Source organism: Notechis scutatus, chromosome 1 (assembly GCF_049901735.1).
Source record: "Notechis scutatus isolate UNSWTSFEM ecotype Mainland chromosome 1, rNotScu1.2, whole genome shotgun sequence".
NCBI lineage: Eukaryota > Metazoa > Chordata > Lepidosauria > Squamata > Elapidae > Notechis > Notechis scutatus.
Genome location: NC_142009.1, coordinates 66,270,507 through 66,291,277, shown reverse-complemented (window position 1 = coordinate 66,291,277; position 20,771 = coordinate 66,270,507). Strand labels below are relative to the sequence as shown.

General features: G+C 36.1%; 1 protein-coding gene across 4 annotated transcripts in view; it reads right to left on the bottom strand.

Moving 5' to 3' along the window:
- STRN (striatin) overlaps nucleotides 1-20,771 on the bottom strand; it is a 42,442-nt gene that overhangs the window by 6,028 nt on the left and 15,643 nt on the right. Inside the window, exons 6-16 of one of the 4 annotated variants that reach the window (XM_026669339.2) lie at nucleotides 19,543-19,678; nucleotides 18,766-18,901; nucleotides 13,100-13,210; nucleotides 9,083-9,169; nucleotides 8,427-8,570; nucleotides 6,454-6,590; nucleotides 5,521-5,696; nucleotides 4,185-4,232; nucleotides 3,515-3,636; nucleotides 2,998-3,165; nucleotides 1,093-1,233 (exon numbers count right to left, since the gene is read on the bottom strand). In XM_026669339.2, coding sequence (XP_026525124.1) covers nucleotides 1,093-1,233; nucleotides 2,998-3,165; nucleotides 3,515-3,636; nucleotides 4,185-4,232; nucleotides 5,521-5,696; nucleotides 6,454-6,590; nucleotides 8,427-8,570; nucleotides 9,083-9,169; nucleotides 13,100-13,210; nucleotides 18,766-18,901; nucleotides 19,543-19,678 — 1,406 coding nt within the window. The remainder of the gene's footprint in view (nucleotides 1-1,092; nucleotides 1,234-2,997; nucleotides 3,166-3,514; nucleotides 3,637-4,184; nucleotides 4,233-5,520; nucleotides 5,697-6,453; nucleotides 6,591-8,426; nucleotides 8,571-9,082; nucleotides 9,170-13,099; nucleotides 13,211-18,765; nucleotides 18,902-19,542; nucleotides 19,679-20,771) is intronic. The other 3 variants (XM_026669340.2, XM_026669341.2, XM_087966625.1) reach the window with 3 other exon arrangements.

Sequence of the window (20,771 nt, the reverse complement as noted above, 5' to 3'; positions counted from 1 at the left end):
TCAACATTAATCTGAAATCAGAAATTTTCTTGCTGGGATTAACTGGGATTGACTAAGTAACAAAGAGCTATGGAGAAATATATATATACATGTACATACATATATATGTATATGTATATGTATATATATGTATGGTATTCAGCTTTGTTCGGATATTTTCCCACGTCATTATAGTTGTGCTTTTAAAGTTGTAACAATGTTTCGGCAGAATCTCATCTGCCATCAACAGGCTTCTGTATTGAGACGAACACAATACAGAAGCCTGATGATGGCAGATGAGATTCTGCCGAAATGTTGCTACAACTTTAAAAGCACAACTATAATGACGTGGGAAAATTCCCGAACAAAGCTGAATACCATACATGTAAGTAACCACGAAAACTTAAGAAAACACACACATATATATATAAAAATAGTCTGCTGCGAGACTATTCTTTGCACAAAAATGAAAAGTTTCTAAAATGTCCACAACAGAGGAATGGTTAGTGAAAATGACAGAACTAGCAGAAAGAGCAAAATTAACTTATTTGATTAGAGAAAGATCAACAAATACATTTGTCAATAACTAGAAATCCTTTAGGGAATTTTTGCTTAAAAATTAGAAAAATAAACTGTGATCTATGGATTTGAAGATTAGAAAAGGTAATCTGTAGAAAGAAGAAATTTATGGTGTAATCTTAGTCAGAAAGGATAAAATATAAATGCATTTGTAAGTGCTGTCAAAAAATATCAGAAGCTGCTTCCTTACTAATTTTCTTTCTATTTTTTTCTATTTCTTGGTGGCAATTTTTGTTAAGGGTTCTTCAAGAAGTTCCCTTTAAATGGATTTTTGGGGGGCTTAATCAATTCCATAGCCCTTCCTTCTGTGACTCCAAATCAAAACAAATTCTCTTCTTCATTCATTCCATTTGCTTTTTAACACTTCATTACAATTTTCTCCATTATGCTTAGATAATTTGACAGCCATATAGACACACTGCATCAACTTTTTTTTTTGAAGGTTTTCAACAAATTAAAGTATCCTAAAAATAATGATAATGATCCTACAAATATCCTCTCCCCACAACCCTTGTTGCAGTATTTAATACATACTAGTATCTATATTGGACTCCAAGGTAAGAATGTGTTGTTTTGTTTCCATGTTAAAAATGCTTGTATATCCAGTGTTAAATGACGCTACCATAAGGCTTGGGTCACTGCTCACTAGATCCACAGATGATGGAATTCCCATTTCTACAAAAAGAATGCCCAGAGTACAAAATAAGTTTACACAGTTACTGTGAAATTATAACCTAATAGCTATATTTATTTTAGCATGAGTATTCAAGTAACAATAATACAAGAAATATGATTTTTAACGGCATAATAAACAATTGTTGAGGTTTTGGAACAGGAGAAATCCTTCTCAACAGTGAAACCACCAAAATCTTAAGTGTGTGTGTGTGTGTGTGTATCTTTAATTCAAGATTTACCCAACCACAGTAACATCAGAACAAAAAAGCTTAAAAAATACTCAGTGAAAAATTAAGTGGAATCAGCATAAAAATGAATCTAGCTATGTCATTCTTTCTATAAGAAGAATTCCACCAACAGCTAAAATGATAACATAGTTATAGGAAGAAAACACATGTTGCACAAAATTGGATAAAAATATATTATTGGAAAATTTGGAATAACCAGAGTAGTATTTCTTTAAAATGAATAATCAATATGTTGCTTTCATTACTATTTGATATGAATATTCCAATGAAGCCATCCACGAGAGTCTCAAATTATAATATTTATTCCACAGAATGATAGAACTATCTTAAAGCAAGTATCTGAATACTGCTCATTTAGAAAATACTAATAATTTCTTTCTCCAGGAATGACAACATTACTCTGTCATACAATACAAGAGCACACACTTTCTCCAGTTTGGAGTCTTATACCATATTTGATAGGAATATATTATCTTATTATCAAATACAAAACTTCTTCTTGATTTCCTGTGAGCAGACCTGTTTCTTTTTCTTTCTTCACAATGTCCATCCACCTTAAACCATGCATCCAAATCCTATGGCAGAGACATGGAGTGATGATGGAGTGAATGGCAGAGGGAGAATTCTATCCACTGGTGGTACTCATTCCTATGACTGGCAGAATATATAATTGAATATAATCTACGATCTACTATTACATTTCAATTTCTAGTTGTATGTAGAAAATTAAAAACGATTTCTAAGATGTATGTTTTCTTAAAAAATGAGTGAATGTTCTCTAATAGCAATTCCTTTTAAAAATAACTGATCTTATACAACCGTGATGGCAAACCTATGGCACACGTGCCACAAGTGGCACGCAGAACCATTTGTGCTAGCTTGAGAACCACAGGCAAACTTACCTCATTGTGCATGTGCACGCCTCACAGCTGTTTTTTTTTTTGGTTGGTTTGAGGCCTTTTTTGGCCTTCAGAGGCTTCGAAAAGGCCTCTGCAAGGCTTCTCAGGCCAAATTATAGGCCCATTTTGTCACTTCCTGTAATACCGGAAGTGATGAAACAGGCCTATAATTTGTCCTGAAAGGCCTTGCAGAGGCTTTTTCCAAGCCTCTGGGAGGCCAAAAAAATCACACCAGCCAAAAAATCAGCTGTGAGGTGCAGTGCAGGTAAGGGGGTGGCGTGGGGGGGGGGGGAATTGCATGCGCAGGGAGCACAGGGGGTGCACATTGAGCATGCACAGGGGTGCTTAATGTGGGCGCGCTGGTGCACTCACAATTTTTGGGACAGGAGCCCAAAAAGGTTAGCCACCACTGTTATACAACACACATTGACAACAAGCCAATAGTTTTTATTCTGATCATTAACAAGTATAAACAAGTAATGAAACATAATAAAACTATACTATACTATATAAATATGTATGTATGTACCGTACGTACATATGTACGTGTGTGTGTATGTATGTATGTATTAGAAGCAAATACAATTCATTCTAAGAAACAGAAGATTGTACAGTACCTTGATTATCATTAAATATATTTAAAGCAGGACAGATCTCCAAAGCCTTCCATAAACGTATGGTGCCATCTGCTGAACAAGAGAGTAAGCGCTGGTGTGTTCCACTATAAACCAAACCCCAGACTGCATCTGAGTGGCCTACAAGTGCACCTCTTAAAATGGAAGGATCTGAGAACAAAACCATATATTTCAAGTTCTTAAAAATATTTTTATACAGTTTAGAGGATTGATTAAACTAAAGTATCACTATCTTTTTAAAAGAACTACCTTATTTTTTATAAAACCAATTGGTCCTTCTAATCAAGAGATTATGAGTTTATTCTAAATCACGGGTGTTAAACTCGCACTGTCATGTTGCTGTCACGTGATGTGTCACAACGCTTTCCCCCATCACGAAGCTGGGATGGGCATGGATTTATATATATATAAAATAGAGTGTCTTTTCTGCAATGGAATATGTTTGCAAAACATGCAAAAGCATGCAAAAATAAAAGGAAACAAAAGAAGAATCACTAACCATATGAATCATAAGGATCAATATTTGGATTTGTAGTATTCCAACTCTGGATGAGGCCATCAGTGCCTCCACTGTAACACTGCTCACCATTGTTACTCATCACTACACAAAGCACTGGACTGCTGTAAGAGAAAGTATGTTATGATAGCACTGATTATAGAGATTTTTCCCCTAATGAAAGATAGTCAGTCATCTGACACTAATAACTCTAATTTACAGTAGAAATCATAGATGTCCAGATATTTTTTGTCTTGGAAATGAAGAGCTAGTGTGCAGCACACCACATTAAACACAAATAAGTCTCCTAAGTATGCTCCCCAAATCTATTCCTCTATCACTTGTGGGAGAAAACTTAAGACCTCCTAAGAATTACCTCTGTATTCTGCATAATCCACAGAGATAACAGCAATATCAGCAAGAGAAACCAATGCAATCATTCAGCCAACTGTACCACCAGTACACTGTATGAGTTTCTTAGTTACCACAAGCATACAAGATATGTTTAGAAACATTCAATGTGTGGTGAGTTCAGCTTCAACCACAAAATGAAGCAAATGCTCACCACTATTTCATGGTTTACATAATCCCTCAGTTCTCTTTTAAGCGAACCTGCAGTGTTACATCTGCACCAACAAAATTACATTCTACCTTTTTGTCCACATTTACTTACTTATGTGCCCTGAAAGTATAGATAGGTTCAACATCGAGTGAGGTGCTCCTAAACAAAAATAAAAATTAAGTTATTATTTAAGTTATTGCAAGAACAACCTTGCAGAATCAGGTCAATAACTGTCTTAGCCTGGCATTTTGTCTCTCACAATAACCAACCTGATGCAACTGGAGTGTTTGCAAGCATGAGACAGAGATATGCTCCTCCCCCCGCCAATTGTTTTTGTGCTATTGGCATTCAAAGATATAATGCGTTTTCAAGAACAGTAGCCCTTAAGATACTGTTCTCCATGAGTTCATCCAATTCTTTTTTAAAGCCACTCAAGTTAATAGCTATTATCATTTTATGAAGTAAGAATTCCTCAAGTTAAAAATGTGCTGCCTGGAACGGTTTTATGTTGGATGGCCCTTACCAAGGGACAAAACTATATGTGCCCACTTTTTCATGTCATGCATGATTTTATACATCTTGATCATGTACAATTGGTTGCCCTTTCTCCAGACTATAGTCCCAAATATTTGAGCCTTTTCTTATAAAGTAGGCATTTGAGCCTCTTGATCATTTTAGTTTTCCTCTTCTGAATTTTTTTCAGTTGTATTATATCCTTTTACAAATGCAAGAACCAGAACTGTGTACAATATTTCAGATGCAGACATACCATAAAGTTATGATATAGGCATTTATCAGTTCTTCTCCTAGTGAAATGCATAGGGTGGAATCTGCATTCTTCACTTTTGCTGCAATATCAAATTTTTGCTGCAATGCCAACTCTTCACTAGGACCAGATGTTTTTTTTCTTCTGGTTAGTCATGCTCAGACCCCATCAGTATATAAATAAACTTAGGGTTTTTTGCACAAAGGAGCTTGACTGTACACTTATTTAGTGTATATGATACAACCACTGCCAAAATGGCTGCAAGAGAAACTGTAAAATATTACTATTCCACCCCCTTTCTCCAATAGTAAACTTTCTCTATTTCCCAGTTCTCTTTGTGAATTTAAGGAGCCTTCTATCTGCACACAAACAACATTGCAAATTTCTATAGAGATTTTCAGTCATCCAGGTCATGGTTGTCACAAAGATGCTTTTTCAAGAGGCAACTGGGCTTTCTTGTTTTTCTTTGAAGACGGTTCACTTCTCATTCAAGAAGCTTCTTCAGCTCTGGATAAGTCCAGTCACCTCTTGAAAAAGCACTTTTGGGACAAACAATATTACACCTAACATTCTCTAAATTTCTCTCATGGAAGATAAATCAGATGTAAAACATCATTTTTGCTGTTATATTTCTTCAACATCCACCGTACAGGAATGTATCTATTTCAGCCATCAACTTACTTTTTTGCTGGAGAAGTTTTTTGCAAATTCCACATTTTTAAAGTATGATCTTCTGAAGCGGTAATTAACACTGGTTCAATTGGATGGAAAGCCAGGCTCCTTATTCCATCAAAATGGCTCCTTAAAGTAAACTTAGGATTCCATGTCTTCCTCAGAGCATCTTTATTGTTTGCTATCTATTGTAACAAGAACAAAAATTAGAAAAGCCAATGGGAATATAGTAATACAAATTTTATTAATCACTTGACAAAAGATGTACTTCATTGTAATGTTATCAAATGCTCAGTAAAGACTAGCAAAATGTTAGAAGTTACAGTGCTACCGTTTTTTTCAAATTAGGTATGAATCTCTGTATTACAGTAACACATTAAACACATTTCAATAGCCAATCAGAAATGTATACTGTAATCTACAAAACAGCTCTGGATATAACCTGCAAAGAAATGTTTCCCCTTCTTTCTCTCTAATTCTCATCTTGTCTCTTCCTTCACAGCCATTTCTTGGTTTTAAACTCATGCACTGAATTCTTACTCTATGGCAGACCTTAAAATAAATGTTTTGGAAAATCAGAATTTATTACCACCATTGAGTACTACATCAAATGTTTGCAGGCGATTTCAGCAGGTCTCAAACACAAACACAATGGATTTTTAACATCTGAGTATTGTTAAACATTTGAATCTGTCCCACATGCAACCTATATCTGCATAAGAAATCTATTTTTCCCCTTTCTGACTCAATTTAAAATCTATGTTGATCTATTCATTTATTCATCTCATAACTGAGTTGCAGCTCAAGAAATATATCTTTTAATAACATTTGGAAAGGATGCAACCATTCTTCTTTTCTAATTAAAAGCTTTTCGGTGTCATTAAAGAATTTTACCACTGTTCAAAACCAAAATAACTGCAACATTAAGAGATTAGCACTTACATCATATGTCAGTGAATCTGCTTCATTGGCTACTGTAAGGCCTGCCAATTCCCCAAGGCCAAGCTCACTCTCAAGGGCCTCATCTGTTCCCATAATAAAAGATTTCCCAGAAGAAGGAGGGAATGTTAAAGCTTCTACTGAAAGACAGAACACACATGAATCCAAAACATGGTAACGCATTGCATGAAGACAACTTCAATTACTAATACCATTTCAAAAACAAAAAAACCTGGGACTTCTGAGGAAGAAATGGCAAACTGAAGACGGCTCTGCTAAAAGACCACAGTGAAATAAAGAGCTGGTGAGCAGACCATCTTTTTTGTAATTCCTCTCCAGACAAGGAAAGAACTTGAGATCACCCACAAGTGTTCCCTACAGTTGTTCCTCCTGAAGAGATTGCAAACCAATGATCTCTCATCAGGTTTAGAACTCTGGAAGACAAGGGAATAACCATCTTGCTCAAACTACACTCATCAGCACTTTGAACTACACCTTTATGCCTTTTCTTTTATTTGATTCTTTCAAATACATTACCACAAGATGAACTTGCAAGATATAATCTTAGATCAGTTCATTTCATAATTTTCTTAATTTCTCGTTTGCTTAATTTTATCAAGTAATATTGTCCCAGAAAGATTTTAATGATATCATGATGTTTAATAAATCTAGTATTGGACAGTTTTAATAATTCTTATCAAGCCATTTATGTTCAGTATTTTTCTAGTGCCTCAGAATATTTTTCATAAATTATAAGTAGCTCTCATTAGCAAAAACATTTCAAGAATCCTATATAAGTGTATACAAATCTTCCTATTCAAATTATGCAATTGCTCAATTTTCCCTAATTCATTATTTTAATCTAGTAACCAGATATTTTTAGATTAATAGAGGACACCAAAATGATCAAGGTTCACTACCTTGCATTATTTTTACACTATCTTTTAATTCTTAGTTTGATGAGTTTTAGCATAATATTATCAATATGATTCTACTGCTACTTCAAAATATTTACAAAATTCCTGTTTGATTCTTTTGTTTGTAGGTTTCCATTTGTTTGTAGGTTTCCATCTGTCCAGTTTAAATTTAAAAGCCATTTGAATAATGTCTGTTAAATTGAAAAATGGTATATAAAGTGCTACCAATTTAATGACTTGTTTTTGAAAATCTAGCTTTATTTGATTTATTTAAAATAGTTATATAGCCACTCATCTTATATCAAACACTGGACAGCCCCCAATCAATAATTAATATATATCTTATAAAACCATAAACTTTAAAAAAACTAGCACCAATTCTAGTTTCATTGAACTCTGGACTAATTTAACAACTGACATTACCAATTACCAAGAACTTCTAGATTTTTTTTTTTAAGGATGCAATAGGTGTCTATATTTGATATAGAGCTGTCATTTTACTATGGAACCATTATGTGGAGAGTTCCCCCCTCAAAATTAGTCATGTAAGGCAGACAGAAAATACTTAATAGATTAATAGAGTTGGAAGGGACCTTGTACTGTAGGTCATCTAGTTCAACCCCCCGCCCAAGCAGGAGACCCTACACCATTTCTGACAAAGGGCAGTCCACTTTTAAAAGTACTATCAATTGTATTAAAGTTTTTATAAACCTAGGTTGTAAATTTTGATCAATTACTTGGTTAGATTTTAAAATTTTGATCTAATTAACTAAAATTAATCCTTTGAATATTGGGTAATACTGGGATACATTAAAATGGGGGGACCCTCAAGCATGCATTTATTTATTTATCCTATTTACTTTAATAAATAAAAATTGCAGGCTTATACTAAGGCTATTTAAAACAACTTGAATTACCTAATACAACATTAATTTTTAAAACAATAGTTTTATTAAGATAAAATGTTAATACTTACAAATATTAAGATTGTCTTAGAAGTTAAACCTAAGCTAAGCCTACACCTATATTTTATGTATACTGTATCCCCATACTTCTTACCTTCATCTGTTCGATTGATCTCTTGCTCGAAAAGCCGCGAAGTACTGGGTCGCGTGGGTGGCACAACAGAAGGCTGTAATGCAGGGAGATCATCAACATCTCTCAAATTAGCAAGCATATCTTGCAGTTTTGACCTGTTGGGTCCTGGCCAAAAAAAGTGCAAAAGTTGGATTAGTATTAACACTGTCAAAGTCGTTCTGGCACTAATGGCAATGGGTGCTACCTTGAGCAAAGAAAAACATGAATGTGATTCAAGTAGAGAGGACTAGCTTCAGTAACAACTAAGTTAAAAGCATGAAATGAGGTGCTGAGAAGAGATAATAATGAAAACAAAGGTGTGCATACGTACATTCACACTTTTATTCACTTTATGAACTTGCAAAATGTAAAATAAAACCAGGTGAAAGCAAATGATAAAACATTTTTCTGAATATTAAAATACTTGTGAATTGTATTTTTTTTTGCACAAGTTTTGAAAATTTCCCCAAATGGGTAGGGCTGCAGCTTTATCAGTTGTGCAACAATCTTTTAAAAAGTGATTTACTTAAAAAAAAAAAGAGAGAGGGGAAAAATAAACAAAACCAAGCAAGGATAACTGTTTTTGCTCTTCCTCAAACTACATATGGTGAAGACCCCATGCCTTTCTCAACACTTACCTGTGTTTTGCTCCATCATTTTCCCACATCCCTGTTTTGATTGTTTTATAAAGGACTGAGGCTGAAACATATCTTCGGTAGTTTTTCCTGTTGTAAGTTTAATTAAGAATGGGAAAATATCTTACCCACAGTCCATAACTGTTTTTCCTATTCTAGTAAATACAGCTATTGTTAGTAGCTAAAAGCATTCCAACACAAATCTGAATGTAATGCTGCTCACAAGGTCTTGCTACAATAGCCTTGCCAATCTTAGAAATATTCTCATATCAGTTATTTGACCCATTATTATTGATGAAACTCTTAAATGGTAATAGGACTATGGATATTTGATTTTACATAAATTTAATTCAAGTTTAAAAACTGCAAATATATAATATATAAAATTTGACAATTATCATTGACCAGAGCAAAATTAGATCTAGTTTTATACTTGAACACTCAGGTCCCTCCAACTCAGATTTCTACATTTAAATTTTTGTTCTGATAAAAGAACTTCATTAGTTTTAAATTAATGTAGCTTATAAAAATTAATTTCCTTTTCAGTAGCCTTTTGTCCCGAACAGATGCTGTACTACAATTTCTGTAATGGCAAAATGCTACTTGACTTCACACCATTTTTATCAGCCAAATTTTGTTTGGAAGAGACGGAAGGAGCCATCAATTTTGCCCATCGTTACCTCTAAGGCTTCAAAAGAGAAATGCTGTGAGTTTCATAAATGATTGGGTTCCACATAGTTTACCAAAGAATTTCTATTCAAATCCTCCCAAGTCTTTACCTCACACATGGACTACACATTATTAATTTGCATATTAATTTACATGCCCACTCTTTTTGTCAAGTGTGGCAAACAATAAATCTTGCAAAATAGCTTCCCATTTATCAAGCTTAACATGATTCATCTGCTAGGTGACAGAGGCTGCAATACTGGTGAGGTGACAGAGCATAAAGCTAGATATCTGTATCTATGACTGAAGAGCGGAAGCCAGCACAAAGACCATGTTTATGTATTTGGGAAGTCATTTTGTCAACTGCCTATCCCACATTTCTAAGGGATATAACTCACACTGGTCAAGAAGTGTTCTCTAAAACTCTGACGAGAATGTTTTCACAAAAATATGGATGGGAAAAGAAATATAATTTGCAGGTGCTAATTCCACTTGTGAAATCAGTATTGGGAATTAATCTTGAAAAGTAAACTTTTAGGAAGCTACAATATATGTTAACAATCAGCAAGATGAATTAACTAAGCCATGTTATACTTGAAAACTGATGGAACTCCGGCAGTCTACGCTACTTGAAATATGGTATTTAAAAGCCTGATACTTGCATTGTGTGTATTTTCAATTCACATTACTTATTCATCTTATTCTGATTTCCAAATTATGGAATACTGGACAAGAATAGATAGACTCAAAGTGGCAAATGTTCCAAAATCTAATATGAAAATAATTTTCACTGTGAAATCCATTAACTTAGTTAATAATAGAATAAGAATTGCTACACATTTTAAAGTAGGTACTGCTTAGTTTTTAAGCTGAATGGCTCAGACCAGCTCAGTTGCTTTAAGCCTCCATACTTAAAGCAAAAAAAGTATGAACGTCTGAGAAGCTGGGCAAACTTCCAATTTCTGCTAATAATGTTGTGTAATGTTTTGACAGAATGACATGGTAGGGGATAGGACTGCTACAAGTTAGTTATGTGCAATCTCAAATTAGTGAACAGGCCTTGTTTATCTTTCCTGTTAAATTCAAGTGGAGGAATAAAAGGAATTTACTAGGTGATGAGCATGTTCTCTCAAAAGGCTTCATGAGATACACGTTTCTCCTCTTAACAAATGTCTCCCAATGACTTCTGAAGCAAATATACGCAACTTGCTATTCATCATATCTGAGAGACTTCATTCATTCTTCATAAGTCATCTTATTCATTGGTTTGTGGATATGAACAAGTATGCACAGCATATTACATGTATTTTTCATCAAATTCCAGTGTCCAGTGTGCCTTTTGCCATTATATTTATGTTATGTTTAATACCAAATGTTTTTGCACTGTCTCATATTAACAGTAATTCAATTAAAATATGAGCTATTCTTTTTAATTCCATGATAGTAAGAGAGCCAATACTACAAACCACTTTAGAAAAAATACTAAAAATTAGCAATTAGTACAAAATAATGTACCTAACAATTGGCAATAAGCTAATTCATTAAATCAGTGTTGCAAACATCTCAATAATTTAAATTAACCACCTTGTAAAATGTCAACCTCAATGGTACCCTTCATTATTATGTAAGCTTTTGTATTATTCTATATGCATTTATAAATACAATTTCTGTATATGAATTTTAAATCTATGACTTGTATATTTAGAAAATGTCTGCATGATGATTTATATTTTGAAAAATGGAAAACAGAATGATATACAGGGCTGGAAATTAAATTTTGAAAAGTGATCCAATTGTTTGTCTGTTTATATATATCATTTAACTTAATTCAGTTATTATATCAACAGTAATTTTAATAAATAATATATTTTTCCATTTCAAGCCCTGCATTCAAGTTATGAGAACAGCATGACTTCCATGAAGCAAACATTAAAATATAAACAAAGGTAGAAATTAATTTATTAACTTATCACTCTTGTTAAGGATATGTCCAGACCAAAATTTTCTACTCTCAGTTTTTACATATTGATTTCATTATTTATATACTAAGTGTTAGGAATGTAAGTCACCTAACAGTTGGGTTGGAAAATATATAAACCAAGATAGACATTTTAATACTGTCTCTTTAAGGGAATGCTAAAATTGTAATTGGGTGTAGTTCTTCAAACGGCCATAAGATGAAGCCAGAAACCTGGGTTGTTCTGTTGTTGCTGAGAGTGTTGCCGTTCCTGCATTTTTCCCTATTGACTGTTACTGATCATCGTTATTCTTGGATTTGATGTAAGTCTGTTACTGAACTGTTTTTGATACTGGACTTTGTTATTGGATTATCCCTGGACTGAAAACTGACTGCTTTAACCGTGAATGACTTGGACTGTTGAACTTTGCTTAACCGTTTTACTGGAAGTAAAAACCTGCATTTTACTATACAGTGTAGCTGTGTGCTGTTTATGCGTTGTTCTTCACCACTCTCACTATGTCTCCCTGTGTGTGCTCATTCTCCTAACGGGGAATTACCTCAACACTAAGTTCATTATCTGAGTTGTTCCTTTTTTACTGCAATATTCCCAGCACTACAGAAGTTTCTGTTTTGAAACATGCCATTAAATTCAGACAGTCTACACCCAACTATGTATACATACTTAAAATACTAGTATGCACAAAAGGCAAGAAAAACAGGGAAAGCAAGAAATGTCTTTTTATAACATCCATTAAACATTGACTTTATGTAAAGAGAACTTCCCCTAAGGCTGTCATAAAGACAATAAATCTGTGAAAAAAATCTGCACTGAAAGTCAAAAGGCTGCCTTCAGATTAATCAACAACCCGTGTTATTAAAAACTGCTCTACAGAAAAATGGAAAGTCCCAAGTCATCTGTAACATACAGAAATATGGAATGGCTCTTTGGGACTTGATCATAATATAGACAAATATAAATTTAGGTAATATAGAAAGAGAGAAAATATTAATTCCCACTTATTGCAGTATTATCTTTGACATCAAAATCCCAGAAATGCAGATAAGGAGAGATGACACAATGCTATTTATACTACAAAAGTTCTCTCACATAAATATTGCCTGGTTTGGACAAAACTTAGCAAGATGTGTTTTAGAGTTGTCAAAAATCCTATTCAATGTATTTTGTACATTGTACACAATATTAGTATTACCAACACGTTTAGATTTCAAGTAGCATTAATTTCCACCCCTGATAACTGTAAACTGGAAAGCAGTCAGGAGCAGCAAAGAAAAAGAGTAAGTAGTTTGAGGAAAACATTGAAATAAAGATAGCATTGGTGAAGTGAGAGAGGCAGGATTTGTGAATCTATGGTGCAATGTTTTCCACTTACTCTTCACCCCCTTTTTCCCCTTGCGCTCCTTTTTGTATTGTTCCTTCAGTTTGGTTATTACTCCCTGGTCCACATTCCAGGCTTCAGGCATGAGACACTGGTCTTCCTTTTCTAGACAAATTAAAACAAATGAAACATCCTTTTTGTGTTATTTAGTTTCTTAAAAACGCTTTATTTTTGGAGTATTGGCAGCATCTGGTGATGAGTGAAATTTTTGGCACCAATGATGTTGCATTTATCCACTCAATTTATACGGCTGCTCATCTCAAATACATGACTCTGGGTGGCTGATGAATACTTAAATCAATATTCTAAAAGTGTATAATAACATTATAAACAATATGAATAGCAGCTGAGAAAAACAATAAAATAATTAACATAATTGTGATTCAGGCTCAGCTACACATCCAGAGCCCTAGGCTCAACGACAAAACCAAGTTTTAAGGCTTTATGAAAGGTCAGCAGAGAGGATGAACCTGAGCTTGAGGGGAACGATGTCCCAGAGGGTAGGCAAAACACAAAGACTCTCTTCTTGGATTCCCTCAGATGACACTCCATTACAGACAGAACCTGGAGCATGCTTCTTCTGCCAGTTCTTACTGAGTGGGTAGATACCATCAGGAAGAAATGGCCTCGCAAGTGGCCATGAAGGACTTTAACGGTATCTACCAGTATCTTCAATTTAAATCTGGAAACATATTGGCAACCAATGCAATTCACGGACTAGAGGTTTCACATATTTTGAACAACAAGCATCCATAATTGCCCACATCACTACATTTTGCATCAGCAGAAGTTTCCAAATTCTCCTAAAGTATAGCCCACATGTAGAGTACATTCCAGCAGTTCAATCAGGAAGTGACCAAGGCATGAGTGACCATGAGCAGGGTCTCCCAATCCAGGAACAGGGCAACTGGCACATAATATACTGCCACCAAAGATTAAATTAAATTTGATGGTCTTGTATTTCTTTTCATATTCAATCTTGTTCACTAAGAAAGTGTTCTAAGTCAAACCTACCCTCTAACCATCTCTTCTGTTTCTTAGAATTATAGCTATAATATATCTTTGATTTAATCCAGATTATTCTACTTGTTAATACATTTTTAGAACAACAAATCTGTAGCTGGTGCTAATTTTTATTCTGGTCAGAATAGAAAATATTTCAATTGTAATAATTTCAAAAACTTCTGCTTGTGTATCTGAACATCTTGTCAAACTTTTCTTCTACTGTATAAGTCTTCAGAAAAGAAAGCTAAAATTTAAAGTGGAAAAAAGGTGCATGGTTGCATCAACAATATTAACATAACAGCAAATCTAAGCATTTTTTCCTTGTATGGAATTAAAAAATATATTTCATATTTAGTTTACATATTGTAAGATACAACACAAAAAACATGCCACACAACTGCTTTCTGAAATTGCTCTGAATTATACATTGATGAGTCCTGGAGAGGAATTTTTTTCTTCCAATTTCTCTATTTACTTATTTATAGTCCAAGATGAAATTATTGCATTATATCTTTCCTAAGCTTCAAGTTGTACGTAATAGTAATTACTTTGAACAGTTACATTGATAAAACAAATTGCCCGAAAGAACTTTAACTAAGAACTGCGTTACATAGTAGTAAGAAATACATCTGAATACTTGAACTAAAGGCACAAGGCCTGGAGATTTGCTAAAACTATTTCAAATATTGGACAAATATCTACCGTGTTTCTCACAAAATAAGGCCGGGCCTTATTTTTTTTTGACCCCCCCCAAAAACGGCTAGGCCATCTTTTCGGGGGTGACTTAATTCCCCCCTTTGCATCCTCGGGTGGGCGGGCAGCGACGGCTTGGATGTTGACCTCGGCATTGGTGGGGCACTTCGTATCGGGAGACCTTCCACCTCCGTTGCTTTCCCTTCTCCCATGCTGCTGCGGCGTTTAGAGCAATGCCGTGGCGTTTGGCACAGCCACGCGTGGCCAGCCAGGGCTCCTCCCTGCAACCGGAGCCTGGTGGAGACACTTTGCTTCAGGCACTCCTGTCGCTGCCTTCCCTTCGCCTTCAAAGGCAAAGCCAATTCTTTTAAAAACGACGCCCTACCGGTACGACAAAGCCTCCCCTGCCCGAGAGGGCAGCCCAACCCCACGTGGGGAGGCGAATCTCCCGGGGCCGCAGCGCAGGATCGGCCCCCCGGGAGAAGTGCCCAGCCACCATCCCTGCCTGGCACCGGGCAGAGCATGAAGAGCTTTGCCTGGGGTGCCCAGCGCAGCTGACAGGAGCTCTCGCCAAGGCAGCAAGTGCCTCCCCACCAGGCCCTCCACTTATCCCGCCAGGGCCGCACCAGAGCCGTGCGGGCTGGGCAGAGCCGGGAAAGCGCGCCACGGATGCGTGCCCACCTGCCAAGCAAAAGAGCCGGGCCGACCCAAGGTTGGCTTCCTTCCCAAGTCCCTCCAGCCTGAACCCGAAGGGGCCACCGGGAGAGGCTGCCCGAGGCAGTGACAGTGCCCACTCATCCGTGGACAGGGAGGCGAGGCAACGGCAGGCTGCTTCCCTGGCCAGCAGGTCCAGCAGAGAGAGCCCGAAGCCGCCTGTCCTTTCCACCCCTTGGGCAGCTCGTCCCTGTCCCCACGCATCTCCATATGCGCCAGCAGCTCCAAACGCTGCAGCGGCATGGGCATAGGCGCTGACTCGGCGGGGCTCAGCTCGGAGGAGGACGTGGCGCAGGCCGTCGCCTTGCCTCCTTGTTTTTAAAAGAATTTGCTTTGCCTTCAAAGGCGAAGGGAAGGTGGCGACAGGAGCACCTGAAGCCAAGTGTCTCTGCCGGGCTCCGGTTGCAGGGGGGAGCCCTGGCTGGCCATGCGTGGCTGTGCCAAACGCCGCGGCGTTGCTCTAAATGCCGCGGCAGCATGGGGAGAAGGGAAAGCAGAACGTCTCCTGATACGAAGTGCCCCACCAACGCCAAAGTCAACGCAGGCAGCACCATATCCGGGTATGCAACAAAAGTACTTCCTAACGGCAAGCCCCCCCGCCATTCCCCATTTTGCATGTTTAATATAGGCCTTAATTTGGGGAGAGGGGCTTAATTTGATTTTATGCCGATAAAACATGCTGGGACTTCCTATTGGGGGAGGCCGTATTGTTGGAGAAACACGATAAATAATTTGCAGTTTCTGCAAATATATTTAATAATTTCAAATGATACAGGCAATCTTCATTTAGTGACCAGAATAGGTCTAACAACTTGGTTGTTAAGCAAAGTAATCACTACATGGGAAATGTGACCATAATGTGATCTTACTTCACCTTTCCTGTATTTTGCAGACTTGTGAGGTTGTGGATGCAGGTATTGGTCACAATGTTAATTTTTAACATTGTAGCAATGTTACTTTTTAATCAGTGTCATAACTGTGAACAGTTGCTATCTGAGGCAGGTGCTTGTGAAGGCTACCTGTAAAGCAAGTTTCTTGAAACTGTTTTTCAACTTCAGTAGGGATTTTTGGTTATTTCATGACATATGACCTGCTTATACAACCTTGACTTAGTAAGAAGGAAACCAGATGAAGGTGAATTACAGCAATCTTTATTCCTAGGGTGAAGGACCTAATAAGAAAAAGATACAGATTTAAGGGGTTCTATATTCCTAAACCCAACAAGCTGATTAGGTACATCAGGTGAACAGTATTGCTGCTACATTGGCCAGATACTATGTATGGTTTACTTCCCAATGCCACTTTTTTTGGAGAATCTGAGTAAGAAGGAAATTGCCAAACCTCCAACCAAATTGGGGAAGGTTAGGAGATGAGGGACGTGGTACTTTTGATTTGTGTTCTCATTTTCATCTTTGTATATCTTATAGAGATATGAACTTAAACAACCTCTTGAAAAATAAACTCATTCTAATGTTTTAAAAGGAAACTGTTGTATGAAAACAGGTGCTCATTAACCCATGCATGTAAGAACTCTTTAATTGGATAGTTATATATTTCTCTCTAATTTCAGTCCTTTGCAATCTTATCCTTTAGTCAGTCGAAGCGGATTCGGTGAGATTTACCTTATAGAAAATATGTGTGTGATGGTTCTGTTAGCCACACCTTTAAACCATACTACTTAAATGATAGGGGAATAAAAACTATAGATGGCATATGGGAAATTTACCAAGGTGATAGTAACAAATCCAAATGCAAAAAAATAGTAAAAGGTGAGAATTAGGAAGGGACGAGGTAGATAGATTAACAGAAGTAGCTTTCTATATAACAGCGTAAGAGAAACTACAAGAATTAACCAAGCATGACTACATAGAACTTCAAAGGAATGGTCAATTCCTATTATATGTATGAAGGATACAATGGAGAACAATGCCAAAGAAAAGGCCGGTACTTGAAAGGCTATAAAAACTGCAGCAAATGGGTTAGTAATGATGAATAGGGTAGATTTATACTAGATATTAATAAGGTAGCCACATTTTTTAAAAAAATCCATTTCAAATTTACTCCCCTGAAAGAGCAAAAATAAAAGCACAAAATATTGTAGAGGAGATCTTATATCCAGATAATGTACATTAAAGATTGGGTTCATATAACACACTTAAACCTGAATCTGGGTTAACATAATTGCTATGTTTTTATTATCACCCCCATCAGGGGTGAGATTCAAAATTCCCAACAACTGGTTCGCTGCCCAGTTGCTGGGTGGACATGGCCATGGTGGGCGCGGCCTTCCGGAACTTCCGGGAGGGCCATTTTTTGCCTTCCCAAGGGTCCAGAGGCTTCCCTTGGGCCTCTGGGCGGGCAAAAATGGCCTCCTCGGGGCTCTGGAAGCCGTCTGGAAGCCAGAAACAGGCCCGTTTCTAGATTTCTGGAAGGCCCATATTCCCCCCTCCCAGAGCCTCCGCGCGGACCCTGCACTTACATGCATCGAAAATGGGCCATGTAGAGACTCCTGGGAGGAGCAGGAGGGACTAGCCGGTCAGTTCAAATACTGGTTCGGCAAACCAGATGCAAATTTAACATCCAGTTCGCCCAAACTGGTCCGAACCGGTAGAATCCCACCCCTGACACCCATGCAAGTGGTGTTGGTTAGATCAAGAGTGGTGATATATTGGACCTTGTAAGATTTTTCAGTTGCCAACAAATCTCAGTTTGGAGAAGTAAATAGGCAACAAATTCCAGAACAAGAAGAAACAGATGTCTATGAGCAAGAAGGAGATTGGCCAATCAAAAGTCTCAATTATACATTAAGCTGTATATGAAATTAAGAAATAGATTCTTTAAACCTGAGAAAAAGCAGGATTTGCCAATATACTTTGTCTAATGAGATGAATAGATTTAGGGCTAGTCTAGAGATCTAAAATTATGGGTTTGGACCCCCTCTCCTGGAAATGATCAACTTAAAGGGGAAGTTTAAACTTGAAAAGGCAAAGTAGAAGGACTGTTAAAACTTGACAGGACTTTGTTTTCTTGTTTTGCTTATGTAAGTCCCATTAGCAATTGCCATACAATCTGCAATGAATTCAAACTATAAAAAATAGGCAACAATAACTTCAATATTTTAGATATTCTGTAAAATTAAGACACAGCTCAAAAGTTGAATCTCCAGAATTAAAATAACATTTCCCCTATGATGCTTCTCCAGTTCCAGGTAAATGACTGCATTTAGGCTATTTTCTTTCTTTTCTTACCCCAGTCTGTACCGTTTCCTGAACTTCTGGATTCCCCGTCCCCTTCATCAGATGTGGCTAGGAAATCAAACTCCTTCAGGGCCTCTTCAGTATCTCTGTCTTCATTATTGTCAGGCAGGACTCTTTTTCTCACAATCTATGGGAGACATTTTTTCCTTCTCGTTATGTGCTGTTTTTCTTATGTTTGCACCTTTTAGACACATAATATTGCATATAAGCAGAAAGATAAAGTATTTTGATACCAGCTAGTAAAATATAGATTAATTAGTCAATACTTGATCTAACCATGCTTTGAATAGGTTCTTATATATTATAATCTGTATTTGTCTGTGTTTGTCTCATATAAATCTATGGACATTTATTTATTTATTTATCAAATTTGGAGACCGGTCATCTCATTCAGATTTGGGGAACAGTTAAGCCTCTCATGACAACTATTTTGTGTGAGTACAAAAACCAGACTCTTAAAAACAATTTTTTTGCTGGAACCCCTGGTATAAATGTAGACCTCAAAACTTATAAAGCCAGTTAGGCTTTTAACTCTCATATAAAATTCAATATAACTGCATAGCTTTTTTTCTTTCTCATCTTGGGATGTTTCTCTACATGCCGAACACTCATTAAACAACCTATTTAGACTAGAAAGTCCATTATTGAAAGAATATTCAGGCTGCTATATGGCAGCATTTTACAATTAAAAATTTTAATATGTATGTTTTGAATAATCAAGTGCCCTTTTGGTACAATCTTCATTATACTAATTTGTTTTTAGCTCACCGTTGATGTATCCATGATTGTTCGTTCTCTTCCATCAATATCATCATCTTCCTCTTCATCGCTAAATTCTGCAGCAGCATTTTCAAGGAATTTAAACGTTTCTAGCAGAGAGGCAGAATCTGTCAAATCTGGTTTTCTAGATAAAAATTAAAAACAGCAACACAAATCAACCTACCTTAATGCTTCTTTTCATTAAGCTTTATAAAGTCCAACAACATGCATCACAAGTTTCATTTTTATTATATCTACATATTTGAAAGTAGAAAACATAGCTCAAGACATAGTAATAATGTTATATAAGTTTAGAACTTACTTTTGGTAGCATCAAAATATTTTTGATTTTAAGGTTTCATTACCAAACTGAAACCAAGGAAGGGAAGACTATTTTTGCTCTTTTTCTCCTTTACCTTAAAATTCAGTACAAGCAGCCAGGAGGACTAGGGATAACCATTATTATTTTCTCCCCAACCCTAGATCCCGCTATTCATATTTAGATGCTTTTTAAAAAAACAACTATTTATTTATTTTATAAATTTTATATATTGCCATTTTGCCAAGAGGCAATTCTATGTAGCTAATAATCAAATAAAAGCAATAATCTGATAACAATTGTGAAACTGAAGATAGCATAAAAGAGAAAACACACAGACATATATGAAATTGTAACAGTGCTTCTATCACTAAACAGGAATCTCAAAATGTTCATTTTTGTAATTTACATCTTTTTATCTTAAGATTAATCAAGAAAATAACTGCTGTTTAAAGCAATAGATATTTCTAGATTGTTTAAGATTGTTTAAAGATAGAAATAACTGTGCAACCTCTTCTGTTGATACAATGAAGAGCAATTGGGGGCAAGAAGAAAATAACTGAAGATACAAGAACAACTGTCCCAAAACTTAAATTTACTGAAAAAATTAAATTTCAATTTTTGTCACTATTTAAAAAATAAGAGAATAAATTTAAAACAATTACTAAAAGAAATATCTCCCACAATGCTTTATTTTCACACCTAAGTCCTATAACCTGCATGTTATAATTAGTTCTTTTTTTTAAAAAAAAAAGCACATAATACACAATTAATTGAAATGAGAGTTTTTAAAAAAGAAATTGGACAGCCATTTGTCTGAAATGGTATAGCGTCTCCTGCTTGAGCAGGAGGTTGGAATAAAAGACCCTTCCAATTCTGTTATTCTGTTACATCAAAGAAAAGTCATTTTGGAATACTT